The 16,819-nt window shown below is 31.7% G+C and overlaps 1 protein-coding gene across 1 annotated transcript; it reads right to left on the reverse strand.

The window, feature by feature from the left end:
* Positions 1 to 14,435: 14,435 nt before the first annotated feature.
* On the reverse strand, positions 14,436 to 16,522 carry LOC143559739 (myosin-binding protein 3-like). The gene is made up of 3 exons (XM_077048220.1): positions 15,718 to 16,522; positions 15,529 to 15,636; positions 14,436 to 15,449 (listed from the first exon to the last, which is right to left on the reverse strand). Exons 1-3 carry the CDS (start codon positions 16,520 to 16,522, stop codon positions 14,440 to 14,442), a joined length of 1,923 nt encoding a protein of 640 aa, XP_076904335.1. The 3' UTR covers positions 14,436 to 14,439.
* Positions 16,523 to 16,819: the final 297 nt, after the last annotated feature.

A 16,819-nucleotide genomic window follows, 5' to 3' on the forward strand; every position in this document is an offset into this window, starting at 1 on the left:
GGCTGATTTGTTTTTCTTGTTTAATAAATTAAAGTCGTTTTTTATGTTTTTTTCCTGCCTGAAGGTGCAGCTGTTAACAACTATTTGATACAATACGTCCTCACCTTTGTGGCTTGGAGCTCGCATGGATTTAGCTCAGAAAAAGACGCAAATTATACGGTGGATATTATTATAAGATGTGTGGTTTATAAGGATGAACTTGCTTATTCCACTAAAAGAGCTCGATGAAGCGGCTGTTGTTTCTGTTCTTATTTCTCAGGCAAGTTTCTAACTGACTTTGTATGCTCAACTCCGGTCAATGCACATGTGTCCTCACTTTTTCGAGTGTTAACAAATGTTTAGTTCATTTTACATCCAAAACACCTCTTTCATAACATATGGTCAAGTTTGGTTAACGAACATATAATTTTTTGTTTGTATGGTCAACTCTGGTTACAGATAGATAACTTGCAGGCCCAACCCATGAGGAGGGAAAAGGGGCCTACGATCCAAGGCCCAAAATGTTTTAAGGCCTAGAAGAAAAACACCAAAACTATTATATAAGATACAAGCCTGCATAAATTATTAAATCTAAGTGGTTGCAACTGGTAATACTTTCTGTCATCAAGTGAGATGTTCTGGTTCAAAACTGGCATCTCACAATTTTTTTCTTATATTTTTTGGATTACATTTACTTAAAGCCTGAACCCCAAATGAAATTTGAATCTCACTTTTAAATTTGTACTAAATATGATAATGGCATATTCATTTATTTAATACGCATCCTTCCTTTACAGTGATGGGTCCATTTCATGAGTCCTACCTGCTAAAATACTTTTTGCTCATATTGTTTTATATTTTATGTTTAAAGAACAAAAGGACATTTTAGATTTAAAACAAAAAATGTTAGGAGAGGCTCACAATTCTTTTAATTCTTAACATAAATTTATTTTTTACAGTTTCTTGGTTTTATTATTGCTATCACAATTTTATATGCTAGTTATTGAGATTATATTTTTAGGGCCCGTTATCTACTCTCCCCAAACTCTCAAATTCTTATGGATTCTCAGGTACGACCCTAATAACTTGTGTAGTGTGCGGCTCATAATACCGATTGAATAAGTAAATTACTTTTTCAAATACATACCTGCTGCAAAGCGCGGACCACATCTCATGTAAGTCACTTTTATCGTTTGAAACTGCATTTTTCATTTTCTAATTGTTAGTTCTATTCTTTTGGTCTGTGAAGGCACTAATCTTTTCATTAGCTTGTCTCTGTTTTGTTTTATTTTATTTTATAGGATTATGTTTGATATTAGTTCTCTTGGTTAATGTATTGATCATTTGTCTATGATTGATATTAGTTGTGGTATCTACAATTTTCTTAATGATTGCGAAGGGGATTGTATATACCAAGAAGTGAAGTACATACTGTTTAAGATGCTAAATCTCTTAAGAATAATTCACCCAATATTATAATGCGTACCACCAAAATGTTATATATACTTCTTAAATAGGTTGGTTAGTGTTTCGCGTAGAGCTATGCACATCAGTTAATGAGCTGAAATTGATTCAGTTTATACACGGATCAATTTAGTTAGCGACTAGTGAAAACCAGTTTGGCCCAAGCCAGTTCGGGTTATAAACCTGTTTAGGAGGAAATATGATTGAACAAACCTATCAAATTGATTTTGTTCGGGTTAAAAATTGGTTTGGGGGAAAAGGGAGAACTTTGTTGATTTAATTTATGCAGCATTTTTCCCCTATTCTGTTACGTTCTCATGTGATACCGTTTGTGCAATTTGACCAAAAAAAGTCAGACTGCAAGTCATAGTCCTTTACAACTCTTTTAGTGAAGGGCGGGCAGGCCAAACATTGGTTTTGGGTTGGGCTGGGTTCGGTTACATGTCGGTTATTTCAGTTCAGTGAAACTGCGTGTTTTACTTGGTCCCATTGGTTACATGTCGGTTATTAATGTGTCCCGGTAAGTTTTTCAGGAACATGTTCTCACAGCTATTTTTTTGTTTTAGTCTGTGATAGGAGTGGAAGTAGTAATGATGGTGAAGTTATTTCCATAAGTGGTTGTGATGATGATCAAACATCTATACATCTGTAACTTTCATCTTTGCACACCCTTTATTATTATCATTATCTTATAATTTATTATTATCGTTATTATATAATTTAAACATAGATGAATGTCGAAAGTGACAAATTATTTGTGGAAGTAGGCTCTATCAAAGATCACATCACAGGGTCCATGATGAATGTCATCCATAAAGTAAGAACTTGAGGTGGCGTTAGTGGCAGCGGTGTAGTGGTTAGTTCTCTCCTTACTATGTTACTGACTGGCGGCAGCCTTGCTGATTTGGTGGATTAACTGCAGGCGGACTTCGCGTGGTATGCACGTTGTTGGTTGACTTTTGACTTGTTGGTCAATGTTGTCATATACAAGAAGAGATATCAAACCAAATCAATAGCCATATAATGGTGAATGTTATTGTAACTATGTTGTGATAAACCATGTTCAATGACAAACAAATATTCCCTTCAAACTTCAAATATTAAATAATACAACTTATTTGTGCTCAACTAACTACGCCACATTATTTGTAGGCTTATAAAAGTTTATTTTTCTATTGATCTTGATTATTATAGTTAAGACTTCTAATTATTTATATATTTTTTAATTGGATTACAAACTCTTAACATGTTCTTGAAACAAATATTTGATTAAAAATACAAAATTTGATGCCTTAATGAAACACAATCGAACTAAAATAACTAAATACGTATATTGCTGCTTAAATTATTTTCTTTCGGTCTGATATTGTTTTAAAAACCTTCATTTTTTGGTATCGTAAACTATATCGAATACAACTTTTACTATAGCAAATGTCAGTAACCGAACGAGCAACTACTGACCGAATCACAGTCGTTTCCCCGCCGCAACACGTGGGCACTCTTACTAGTATTAACAATGCATATATTTAACAGTTTAGTAATACATATTCTCGTGATACGTGTTTGTTATAAGGGTTGCTTTTTTGTTATTTGTTTACACAGGCTGACATATTTTCTAATTAACTAAAATCGGTTGGACACCCGAAGGCGGAAGCCATGAGTTCAGCAAGGCCAAGAAAAATGAAGTTACCATGGGCAACAAAAGATAATGTCACGGATTGCCAGATATTCACGATGTTACACATGCAGCGCTATTAAGAAGTCGACCAAGTTCGTTGTGATATCAGCATGGGTGATGTTGGGAAGGTTAAACATTTCAGGATTCTCCAAGTGAAATATATAGCTCGCATATTGCTTTCGGGAGCAGACGTTGTCAAGAAGCATGTGTTGGAAGATGCTAAAGGTTGGAAAGCAAAAACAAGAAAACGTTTACGGTTTAAAATGTCTTGTTTAAGGGTTTTGATGGATAATAGTTAATCATTATGAATGAAAAAAATAACAGTTTTGTAAAGCATAGGGCGTTAGGTTATTTATGATAATGCGAATTGGTTTGACATGAATGTTTGTTTTGTTTGTTTCATACATGCACGTTAATGAAAATAGTTGAGCAGTGTAGATGAATGAGTACGTTAAACGTTACTATGTATGTTTTTTTTATAAATGTGCATAAATGTCAAGGCCTAAACTAGTAACACGTGTTCGGCCTGCAAGTTAAATATTTTACGCATTAAGGTGTATTGTTACATGAATTAAACGCATATTATAATACATTACATGTACACAGTGCGTAAGGTATAAACAGTAGACACGTATACGATGTTCGACAATGTATGTAAAACACACAATGCATAAGTATAATACGAACATACAAAGCAGAACGAGAATTTTACATTACATGGTACGCATTGATGTCTAAAAATGTAGATAAAACTTAAAACATTGTATACACATGCAACACAACATGTCTATGATATAAAAAATATAAAAGTTTGTACGTGGTATGTAAACACGCCACGTAGGACTACACGCCTGTAACATTTCTATAAAACTAAACGATACATGTGTACAGTAGTGTGAACATGTATATGCCAAAACGTGTGTAAACGATATATATCACATAGGTAGTGCGTACATATGATACTGAGTGGAGTTTGCATATGTATGCAGGCACATACACGATGTTTAAAATGTATTTATAACACTCAAATACACATATGTATTACATTCATCTAGGTTTCAATGGTCGATGTATCAATATTAATAACAGTGTTCGAAAGCAAAATATGCAACACACGTGAAAAACGCACTTGTTGAATATATGTAACAATTTAATGTGTATACACGTTGTAAAAGGAACAAATCAGGTAGAAGCAATGCGGGCCAATCGTCTAACATAACGGTCGACAACGTGATCAGACGAAGACCCGGTCTCAGTGGCATTAGATACAGCAACATCACTTCTTTAGCAGTCTAGAACTTCTCGCATTTACAGGAGTCATGATCAGTTACGTATTTGTGGCATCTGCCTTGCTCTATCTTGATTAAGGAGTACTTGAAAATAGCTTGACCTGTTTACAGCAGCCTGCATTTCCCTCGTAAGAATCCAACACGAAACCTCCTAATGCCAAAAAAAAACAACATAATTAGTATAACAATAGTAAAATGATAACTAGTAAGAGGCATAATTCAAGTAAAAACTGAAAGAAACATGACAGTATTTGATTATTACCATCAAAACGTTTCACCATAGCAGATTAAGAGCATCATTTAAGGGAGTTTCATCTATTAGCGGGTTCGTACATGTTTCGCCGAGTACATACCTGAACCGGATCGTTTCCCATTTATTAGTGAAAACCAGAATTGGAGCCAGACTTGTTTCTAATACTGATTATTCTAAACGGTTTTTGTAAACTAGGTTCACAAGTCTAACCCATAACCTGCACTAGTTAATTTCATGTATACTGCAATATTTTACATATTTGTAGTACATAAAACATTATGCTACATATATGTATTACATGGATCAAGATGTCACTTTGTTGTTCAACACAAACATATTGCAATAGATTTAGTGGTCGAGGTGCTAGAATTTGACGTTACGACTGCAAATGATCTTATATATACCAGGAGTTTTTTAATTAACTGTGTAATATTAATAGTAATACATATACGCAATACTCAAAACTCAAACCTTGGTATTAGACATATGTAATACTCTGTTATATAACAATATCATACTGCATATCAATATCAGGGTATTTCTTTCTTTTATTATTATTGCTTATGTATAATACTAATAGTATTACACATATGCAATACTAATAGTATTACGCATATGAAGTACTCTGTTTGACACAATATCATCCCGCTGTAATACTCAATTATCTATTAAGAATCCATAACTCATGATTAATCACTTTAACCATCAAGGCAACACATGAAGCAAGAAAATTATTTTTTTCCCTAGAGTAATAGATGGTTTTAACCTAGAATCAACAAATTTTGGGCATTTTCTTTTACCAAGAATAACCAAAATCAGATCGTTTTTTACCTAGAATCACAAATCATGGACTTACAGTCTAATTATTGATTGTAGAACTTGTAGATAAAACAATTATAATCAATTTTAACAGTCTAACAATGACAATCAGTTGAAACACACATGAATAAGTAAGAGATACATTCAATTGTCATGTTCAGTGGTTGAATCAAAGCTGGAGATATGATTAAAGGTTGTATATGCGTAATTAAACACAAGCAGAGGATTGATATTCGATGAATTAGGGTTCTTAATCATCAAGATGTATCGATTCTGGATTTGTAGGATTTTGGGGAAAGTTCATCGCACTAAGGAAGGTCGTACAGGTAAAGCCGGTCTATATTAAAACCTGTTGGAAAATCAAATTTACAATTATAACCCTAGAGTTAGGAGTTTCTTAGTTTTCTCCCTAAATAGGAGTTTTCTCTTGATCCTTCCCCTATATATATATATATATATACACACATATATATATATATATACATATATATATATACATATATATATATATATATATATATATGCTAGATTGAATCCCTCGCATTACGGTGGTTGTTTTACATTATTCATTTTTAATATTTATATATGTATATTTGGATTTTAATTTTGTTTATGGTAAGAAAGTTGATAATTAATATACTTGAGGTTTGATGATGATGAAATGGTTTTACAAATAAATGATATGTTATAATACGGTTTAAAAGCTATCTAGGTTTGGTGATACCCATTACCCGTTTATTTTCTTTATTATAAAATCGTTTCTTAATTATAAATAATATCTTCTTTTTTTTTTAAATAAAATAGGATATTAATTTTTAGTATGTCCCTATTTTATAGGATTTTTCATATCAACTATTTGATAAGATTATTTTTTAATATAATGAGATATTATAACCCGTTTAAGAACTATTTGGGTTTGGTGAGACCTTTACCCGTGAATTCGGGTCAAATGCTTGAGAAGCCTTCATTTACAAATAAAGCAATCTGATGGCTTGAAAGAATGGTTGTTACACATTTTTTGTTTTTTAATATTTAGTTTTTGGATTTTAATTTTCTTTATTGTAAGAAAGTTAATAATATACTTAGGATTTATGAAAGGGTTTCATAAATAAATGATATGTTATAACCCATTTAAAAGATATATGGATTTGGTGACCCATGACCCACTTACGTTTTTTACTATAAAATTGTTTATTAATTATAAATAGATATTAAATTTTTAGTATATCCCTATTTTATAGGATTTTCCTATCAAATAATTGGTAAGATTAATTTTTAATTTAATAAAATGTTATAACCCGCTTAAGAGCTGTCTAGTTTTGGTAAGACCCATCCCATGAATTTGTGTTAAATAAATGAGATTCTTCCATTTAAAAATCAAGCAATCTGGTGGCTTCCATAAAAAGGGGGAGCGACCACATCACGACACGTATGATTTTAGGGGTTTCATCTATAATATATATAAACGAAAACCCTAAAATCTTATGTGTCGGGATTGTGGTCGCTCCCCCCTTTTATGGAAGCCACCAGATTTCTTGATTTTTAAATGGAGGCCTCTCATTGATTTAACCCAAATTCATGGGTATGGGTCTTACCAAAACCAGATAGCTCTTAAACGTGTTATAACATCTCATTAAATTAAAAATTAATGTTACCAATTATTTGAAATGAAAATTCTAAAAAATAGGGATATACTAAAATTTAATATCCAATTTAAAAAGAAAAAGATTTTGTTTATAATTAATAAACAATTTTATAGTAAAAAACATAAGCGGGTCATGGGTCACCAACTCTAGATAGCTTTTAAGTAGGTTATAACATATCATTTATTTGTGAAACCCTTTCATCATAAAACTCTAAGTATATTATTAGTTTTCTTACAATAAAAAAAATTAAAATGAAAAAATGAATATTAAAAAAAGAAAAATGTAAAACAACCATTCTCTCAAGCCATCAGATTGCTTTATTAGTAAATGAAGGCTTCTCACGCATTTGACCTGAATTCACGGGTAAATGTCTCACCAAACCTAGATAGCTCTTAAACGGGTTATAGCATCTCATTATATTAAAAAATAATCTCATCAAATATTTGATATGAAAATCCTATAAATAGGAATATACTAAAAATTAATATCCTATTTTATTTAAAAAAAAGATATTATTTATACTTAAGAAACAACTTTATAATAAAGAAAATAAACGGGTAATGGGTATCACAAAACCCAGATAGCTTTTAAACCGTATTATAACATATCATTTATTTGTGAAACCATTTCATCATCAAACCTCAAGTATATTAATTATTAACTTTCTTACAATAAATAAAATTAAAATCCAAATATACATATATAAATATTAAAAATGAATAATATAAAGCAACCTCCGTATTACGATTGATTATTACCACATAGATTGGTTTGCTCATTTAACACTTATCATTTATTATTTATTTATTATATAACTATTTGTTGTGTCAAAATTGGTGATTATCTCACTCAACATATTTGTTGACAAAACTCCATTTTCTACGCATATGCAGGTTGTTTGAAGTTGAAGTATGGACGCTTAGAAAGACCTTAGGGTTATAATGAAGACAAACTTGGATTTAAACTTGTTATATTTATTTATTTGAATTATTTTTGTTGTATTTGATTAATGTGTGTATTATTTGAATAAAATAATTAATTAGATATTGTCATTTATAATTATGATAGTATCTTCGAGCTGTGAGCAATCGGATCACGCCCTGGCATTTCCGCCTTAGGTTGGGGTGTGACACGCACAATCTATTACAAACTTTTGACCCGTAACAATCATATTTAAGTTCCACAAAAAACCTGAAACAATCATTGATAAAAAAACTGAGAAACTGACTATGATAAACTTTATTATATATGAAAGTAAATGGTATATATATATATAAAATACATTTTAACATATATATAGTTTAATAAATTAACTGAAAACATAAATTGATAGATTTAAAGCATATATTTATAATTTATAAGAATATTTATTTTTATAAAAATATATAGTATATATAATAAAATAGAGTTTAAAGGAAAGTGAATAATTGAATCAATGTTATAGATATAATATAAATAAAGTGTAAAAGGAAAGTGAATAATTATTGATATATGACACAGTTATTAGTTTGGAGGGAAATAGTTATAAGGTTTAGCCACAAACTGACACGTGTCCACAGTTATTTTACTTTATTAGAATACTAGTTTTAAACCCGTGTGTTACACGGGATGATTTAAATTATAAAAATACAAATAAACATAAAAAATAATGTATGTGAAAAAATGTATTACACATATATGTGCACAAAGAAGTTTAAAATTTATAGATTTGCATTTGGAGTTGTAGCAATATATACAGTAATCAACCTCGAGAAAATGGTTAAACCGATACTAAAGATTCCAGAGTCTTGCGGTGTGGTAAATGAATGAAAAATCACCACCCTTCGTATGAATACTTATCTACTATCAACCCTATAGTTAAATCTGGCCCCTCTTCAATTTGGATGAGGTTTAATTGTCAATCCTCTCTTCTTCTCTATCTCTTTCCTACAACAGGAAAGTTTGGTTGGCATCAATTTGTAACAATATCGTTACAGTAATGTCACTTTAAATGCAATTAACATATATGTAACATGCCAATATTTACCAATCCTCGCACTTGTGATTCTACACCAACTTTCTCAAATACACCTTAAACCAACCCGTAACCCAAATGATTACCTGTTTTGACCCGTTACCCACGGTTAAGTACTTATGTAGTTATAGGTGAAGAAGGTCAATAGGCACCTACCACAAAGCATCTTACAACGAAAATGTAAAGCATACTGCTGTCTCGGATCCGACATGCAACATGTTTTAGAGGCACAAAGTCACATGTAAAAACCCTCAAACTGTGAACATAATAATGAGAACTTCATTTATTAATGTAATAACCTAGCAAACCAACCTAAAATAGATGTTTATTTTGACCCAAAATTGGGTCATTAGATTAAGTTTGCAATGCTCATTTGAACTTTATATTTTTTTCACCAATTTGGCTTTGCACTACAATTTTACTCTTTAAGAAACCAAACTCATCAGGGAGATTACACAAACATTTAGCAATGGAATCAAATGAGGATAATAATAATTATTATTAATTTTCATTCGACTAAAATACCACAGCCACTTAACAATATTACCTCTTGGTGTAAGCTTCTAATTTACAAATAAAAGGCTAAACTCTTATCAAAGCAGACAAAATGTTTCTCTGCAACACCATAACCATATGTACTAACAATAAGTTTTTGCATATAAAACTAAACCAAGTATAACTAAAAAAAAGTATAACTCATAGTTTAATTTTTAAAACACAGGCTATGCTGGGTTAGGCAAGAGATCACAGCTTGGAGCACAGGTATGAAATGAAAAAAAGTTATAGTTAATTGCTCCAACCTGTGGATTTCTTTGACTTTCGTCAACCAGCCATGGAAACCCATTAAATGATCAATCTCCCTAAAGTTAGAATCTATAAAGATTATATAATTTCTGCATTTCTTTTTTATCTTTTTAGGGGACTGCAAGTATATAGTATTTATTTTACAAAATCTTCATACGCTACAATAGAATTACCTCCATAGGTTTCCTCTAATTACTTACAATACCAAAATAAGTCAATATCCTAATTATCTATGAAAATATAATTACCAGATCCATACACAAACTAAAGTCGAACATTTAATCAAATGCTCATGTGGAAAACAGAGAGATGGATACCTTTAAGTCATGAGAACGCAAAAGCAATTCCAAAAGCCTTGTGTTGCATCAGCTGATTTTGTCATCATTATGCCTGTTTATATATCAACTCATATATTATCTAACTTTATACAGAGAGTAACTTGGTTTATAATGAGACATTTAAGTTAAGACATAATTTTGAGGTAGATATGAGAATTGCAACATATATACCTACATGGGCACAATGGATGAATCTTTATGGTCCAATCTTAAGCTTCAAGGCACACAGAAAGAAAACTTAGTGTAATTTTTCATACGGTCATGTGATACTGCACCGCCAACCCATGCCATGGTTAATTGGATAGACCAAATAACTATACGATTCATACTGACATCCTAATCATCATTCATGAGTCATAATTATGCCTTTTGCATGAAAGAGATGACACAATCAAAACATAATTAAAAAAAGCCTAACCTACTTAGAAAACTTTGTACAAAAATTGACCAACTGATTGCAAAATACACCAGGTTACAAAACCCTAATAAAAACCAGAGATGGCTCAGGTCTCTAGGCATTGATTTCTGTCACGGCGTAAATCACAGATTCTTCATCAAGGTGAGCAATAGTGGTGGTGGTGTTGACAGTGGTGCTACAACGATGGTTTGTTGAGCCATGGTTGATTTTCAATTAAATATGAACAATTGATAAAACCAAAAGTTATAGAAATTAAATCAATCACCTAAGATGACCATGTTGGCGAAGGTGAGATAGAAGAGTAGACTGTAGGCGACAAATAGATACTCAAACGCAGATCTGAATAATATGATCAATAGATGAATATGAATAAATCGATTACAGAACACAAGATCAAGGAACTACACATATATTAGAAGAAGAAGAAGAAGAAGAAGAAGGATTATCAGATTATTCAGATACGTCGATGTAGAATGGATAGGAGTTAGGGTTTGGATGTTGACGATGTGTTAGAAGCGTAAAGAATAAAACCGGGTACGGGTTAGATGTGGTTCGGGTGTTGTTTTTGCGGGTCAAAGACGTTTGAGCGGGAAATTGCTCACAAGAATGAAGGATACAGTGAGATTTAAAATTACCAAAAACCGACATAGTTTCCTAGAATTACTCTTTCACCATTATAACCGACATAGCTTTTTAAAATTATTCTTTCAACATAGGTTATAATGTCACATGTCAAAAATTTATTTGTTCTTACAATTCCTAGGAAACTCCTTATTCTTATTTGAACCCTTATATATATATATATATACTAGATTTTATCCCCCGTATTACGGGGGTTGTTTTATATTATTCGTTTTTAATATATATATATATATTTGGATTTTAATTTTATTTATTTTAAGAAAGTTAATAATTAATATACTTGAGGCTTGATGATAAAATGGTTTTAAAAATAAATTATATGCTATAATCCGGTTTAAAAGCTATCTGGGTTTGGTGATACCCATTACCAGTTATTTTCTTTATTTTAAAATTTGTTTATTAATTATAAATAATATTTTTTTTAAATAAAATAGGATATTAAATTTTAGTATATTCCTATTTTATAGGATTTTCATATCAAATATTTGATGAGATTAATTTTTAATATAATGAGATGTTATAACTCGTTTAAGAGCTATCTGAGTTTGGTGAGATCTTTACTCGTGAATTCAGGTTAAATGCATAAGAAGCCTTCATTTACAAATAAAGTAATCTGATGGCTTGAGAGAATGGTTGTTTTATATTTTTCGTTTTTTAATATTTATTTTTTGGATTTTAATTTTCTTTAATGTTAGAAAGTTAATGATAAAAGGGTTTCATAAATAAATGATATGTTATATAAAAGTTATCTGAATTTGGTGACCCATGACCCGCTTATGTTTTTACAATAAAATTGTTTATTAATTATAAATAATATCTTTTTCTTTTTAAATTGGATATTAAATTTTAGTATATCCTTATTTTATAGGATTTTCATATCAAATAATTGGTAAGATTAATTTTTTAATTTAATGAGATGTTATAACTCATTTAAGAGCTATTTGGTTTTTGTAAGACTCATACCCATAAATTTGGGTTAAATCAATGAGAGGTCTCTATTTAAAAATCAAGCAATCTGATGGCTTCCATAAAAGGGGGGAGTGACCACATCGCGACACATAGAATTTTTAGGTTTTCGTTTATATATATATATATATATGTATGTATGTATACACACACACACACACACACATATATATATGTGTGTGTGTGTCGCGATGTGGTCGCCCCCCCCTTTTATGAAAGCCATCAGATTTCTTGATTTTTAAATGGATGTCTCTCAATAATTTAACCCAAATATATATATATATAAATGAAAACCTAAAAATCCTATGTGTCGCGATGTGGTCGCTCTCCCCTTTTATGGAAGCCATCAGATTGCTTGATTTTTAAATAGAGGCCTCTCATTGATTTAACCCAAATTCATGGGTATGAGTCTTACCAAAACCAGATAGCTCTTAAACGGGTTATAACATCTCATTAAATTAAAAATTAATCTTACCAATTATTTGATATGAAAATTCTACAAAATAGGAATATACTAAAATTTAATATCCAATTTAAAAAGAAAAAGATATTATTTATAATTAATAAACAATTTTATAGTAAAAAAACATAAACGAGTCATGAGTCACTAAATTCAGATAGTTTTTAAACAGGTTATAACATATTATTTATTTATGAAACCCTTAAACCCTTTCATCATCAAACCCTAAGTATATTATTAACTTTCTTACAATAAAAAAAATTAAAATCCAAAAAATAAATATTAAAAAACAAAAAATGTAAAACAACCATTCTCTCAAGCCATCAGATTACTTTATTTATAAATGAAGGCTTCTCTTGTATTTGACCCGAATTCACGGGTAAATGTCTCACCAAACCCAGATAGCTCTTAAACAGGTTATAACATCTCATTATATTAAAAAATAATCTTATCAAATATTTGATATGAAAATCCTATAAAATAGGAATATACAAAAAATTAATATCCTATTTTATTTTAACAAAAGATATTATTTATAATTAAGAAACAATTTTTTAATAAAGAAAATAAACGGGTAATGGGTATCACCAAACTCAAGTACCTTTTAAACCGGATTATAACATATCATTTATTTGTGAAACCATTTTGATCATCAAACCTCAAGTATATTAATTATTAACTTTCTTACAATAAATAAAATTAAAATTCAAATACACATATATAAATATTAAAAACGAATAATGTAAAACAACCCCCGTAATATGGGGGTAGTTATATATATATGTGTGTGTGTGTGTGTGTGTTGTATGTATGGTATACATTCAGGGCTGACTCAACTTATTTGGAGGCCTAAAGCTATCTGAAATGCCGAGGCCCTATTTTATGCTTGTAGCATGAGTGGGCTTTCAAGAATTATGAAATATAAATGATACGTAGTGATTATGGATATGAGGCATTCATTCTTAGCTTATGGCCCATCATTTAGTTGCCAATTCTATAAAATCTACTTTCAAAAACCCAAAATACATAACTGCTATGTTAAATTGAGGCCTTATAAACCTGGAGGCCTAAAGAAGTGGCCTTATTTGGCTTACCCACAAGACGGCCATGCATACATTTTATTACATTTTATTGTAACATGTTTTATTAAAGTTACACTGTAAATTGGTGATACAAGCACTATAGCATGCTACGATACCAAGTGGTGGAGACCACTAATGACAAACAGTCAAGAAACCACAACTATCAAATTCCCATATTACCCTACTTCTCGAACCAATTTGATCAAAACATTGTGAAGAACTGGAATGATTCAGACCAGGGCAGAGACCATGACCTAAAGTCCTAAATCATATATTCTAATCATTTTGCAATATCGTAATTTAAAGACAAAATACAAAGAAACACAACTTTATATTCTACACATAGAGACATAACTTATTAGGCATAAAGGGTTCCTTCCCCTCTATTCCTTCAACGAATACAATATCTAAAATTTGATTTTCAACACCTAAATCTACAATCGCAAGCCTTCAATATAGAATCATTCTTCAACCTTTGCAAACCAAAAAAAACAAATTCATCCCGACTTTTCCTCAAAAGGTCAGGATGTGATTGATGTTGAAAAAGAAAACCTTGACAAAACTTTCCTTTATCTTAAAAAATACACTTATCTTCGAAAATCTGCGGTTCGAAGATTGCGTAGATGTTGCAAGATTTCTCGAAGAAGTTCCATCCCTTTCTTGCCTTTGTTCAGTGACCCGACACAATGCTTTAAAAACTCTCTATCGGCTTCCAAAGCTTGTAACCTTTCGTAAACCTGATCAACTTCATACTCGATGCCCATTCTCTTATTCCCATTTTCCAACTCATTGGAAGGGAATCCGTTTGCTTTTATCACCATGTCGTCGGAATGGAATCCGTTTCCCTCGTAGAGATCTTCTATATGTCTCACATCTTCGAAGTGTTGATCCTCTTCATCACTCAAAACAAAAAGCTTCTCTTCTAGAACCTTAATTTGTTCGAAAATTGACAACCGTTCTTCTTCAAAGTCCGCTAATGATGTTTCCAGCTCGAGCACATTCTGATTCCAGCTTTCCTGATTCCCATTCCATTCGTCGGTATTTTCAATCGCCATTCCATTCTCATACTCGGAATGACTAGAAGAAGCCGAACCCAAACATGACCCCTTTTTCATGCTACCTTTTGAAACAATCATTCGGTCCTTGGCTTCATAATCTGCTACTTTATTCTTATACATTTCCAATTCCTTTTCCTTTTTAATCATGAGTTCATTCAAGAGCTGCAAAGCTTCTTGATCATACTCCGATTGTTCTTCCATCATTCTTTGATATTGCAACGCCTCCATTTGCATTGCCGCCTTCTCTTCTTGCAGCCGAGTGATCATTGCCGTCGTCTCACTGGCTGCAATAGCAGAAGCACTTCTCTCCTCTTCTAACTCTGCTTTCAAAACACGTAAAGCCGACTTTAGCTTCTCGGTTGTGTTAACCGGATCTCCACCTTCCACTTCACTCATCAAACTGCCATCTAATGACTCTTCTGCCCTCGATTCCTTTCGCTCAAACATAAAAAGCTTCTTAATTGAAGTAGTTGTATCGGGAACTTTCTCCTCTTCATTCTTGTTACAGGTTTCACTCGAGTTCTTCGATTCAAGAAAACCTTGTAAAAAAAAAAAGATTGTTGAGTTCAGGTAAAAAAGATTTAGGAACTTGCATTGCAAGAAAAATAAAAACTTTACCATTTTCAATCTTTAAATGCAAATCATGTGACTTACTTGAAAATTCTTCAACACATGTTTCAAGAACATTAATCTTTGTTTCTAATGAAACCTCTGATTCTTTATCAACTGCAAATGTAAACATTGATTAAGCCAAATAAACACCCAAGAAACTAAAAGAAATACAATCTTGCAAGATAAACACCTTACCAAAATGCGTAGTCGGGTCCGGTTTCTTTGTATCTATGGTAATTTCTTGAACCTCTTCATTAACAATGTCAGATTTTTCTTTGGATTCACTAAATTTTGCTTGAAAAACAATGGAATTCTCAGTTTCTTCAAGTTCCATAGCTTCAAGCCCTGCCGTGTGATGTTCTTGAATGATCACATCTGCTTTCTGATAATCTCCAAACTCATGATCTTGTTCTTGATTAGCTTCCAAAATGCTTTGACTTTCCTCAGAGTCAATCAATTCTATTGGAACCAACTGACTGCCACTATAATCAAAGAAAAATTCAAGATCTTGTGGAAGAAAATCTGAAGTTGAATCTAACTTTTCCTCAAATTGATTCAAACATGTTTCACTTTCAGCATGTTTCTTCTGAAGCTTCAAGCCACAACAAGAACACTTCAACTTATTCTCATATTCATCTCCTGCTTCACTATGTTTCACTTGGAAGTCCAAATGACACGAAAAACAATCTTCACAAAAATCCTTGATTTCTGCCAACTTTTTATGACTTGGGCAGAATCCGAGAACCGAAACTTCTTTCGAGTGAAACTCGCAGAGAAGATCGCGGTGTATGTTAACCTTTTGGGGTTCGAAAAAGCGATGGAGGGTGGAACACCACAAGCAGGGTGATTTTAGGCCAAATAGTTGTGAAAACTTGATGATCATAAAAGAAAAAAGTGAGTTGATGAGGAGAAGAAGTATGAGTGTCCATTCAAGAACAGCATAGATGAGAACAAATGTGATTTTGTTTGTGTTCCTGTGTATAAATTTGTTGGCAGCCATTGTGATCTTTTACAAAGAGAAAGAGAAGGAGAATGGGAAAGGGTGGGAAATGGGAAGTTGTATTCAGAAAGGGGGTTCCTTTAATGGAGACAGAAAAAAGTGTAGGGGCCTTTTTGAAATACTAGCCATATACATATTATATATGTTTAAGTTTAATATTTTTATATGGTTTTCTTTGAGCTTCCCTGGAATTTGGTTAAGTCATAAGTGGAGGGCCCACGACAAAAGTGGCTGGAAGTCTGGAACCCACGCAAGATGAGGAGTGAGGACCCACTAAAGATACTACATCCTAAAATC

The sequence above is a fragment of the Bidens hawaiensis genome, unplaced genomic scaffold, assembly GCF_021521415.1.
Source record: "Bidens hawaiensis isolate Kalapana, Puna unplaced genomic scaffold, B.hawaiensis_p1.1 tig00020030_1, whole genome shotgun sequence".
NCBI classification, from domain to species: Eukaryota; Viridiplantae; Streptophyta; class Magnoliopsida; order Asterales; family Asteraceae; genus Bidens; species Bidens hawaiensis.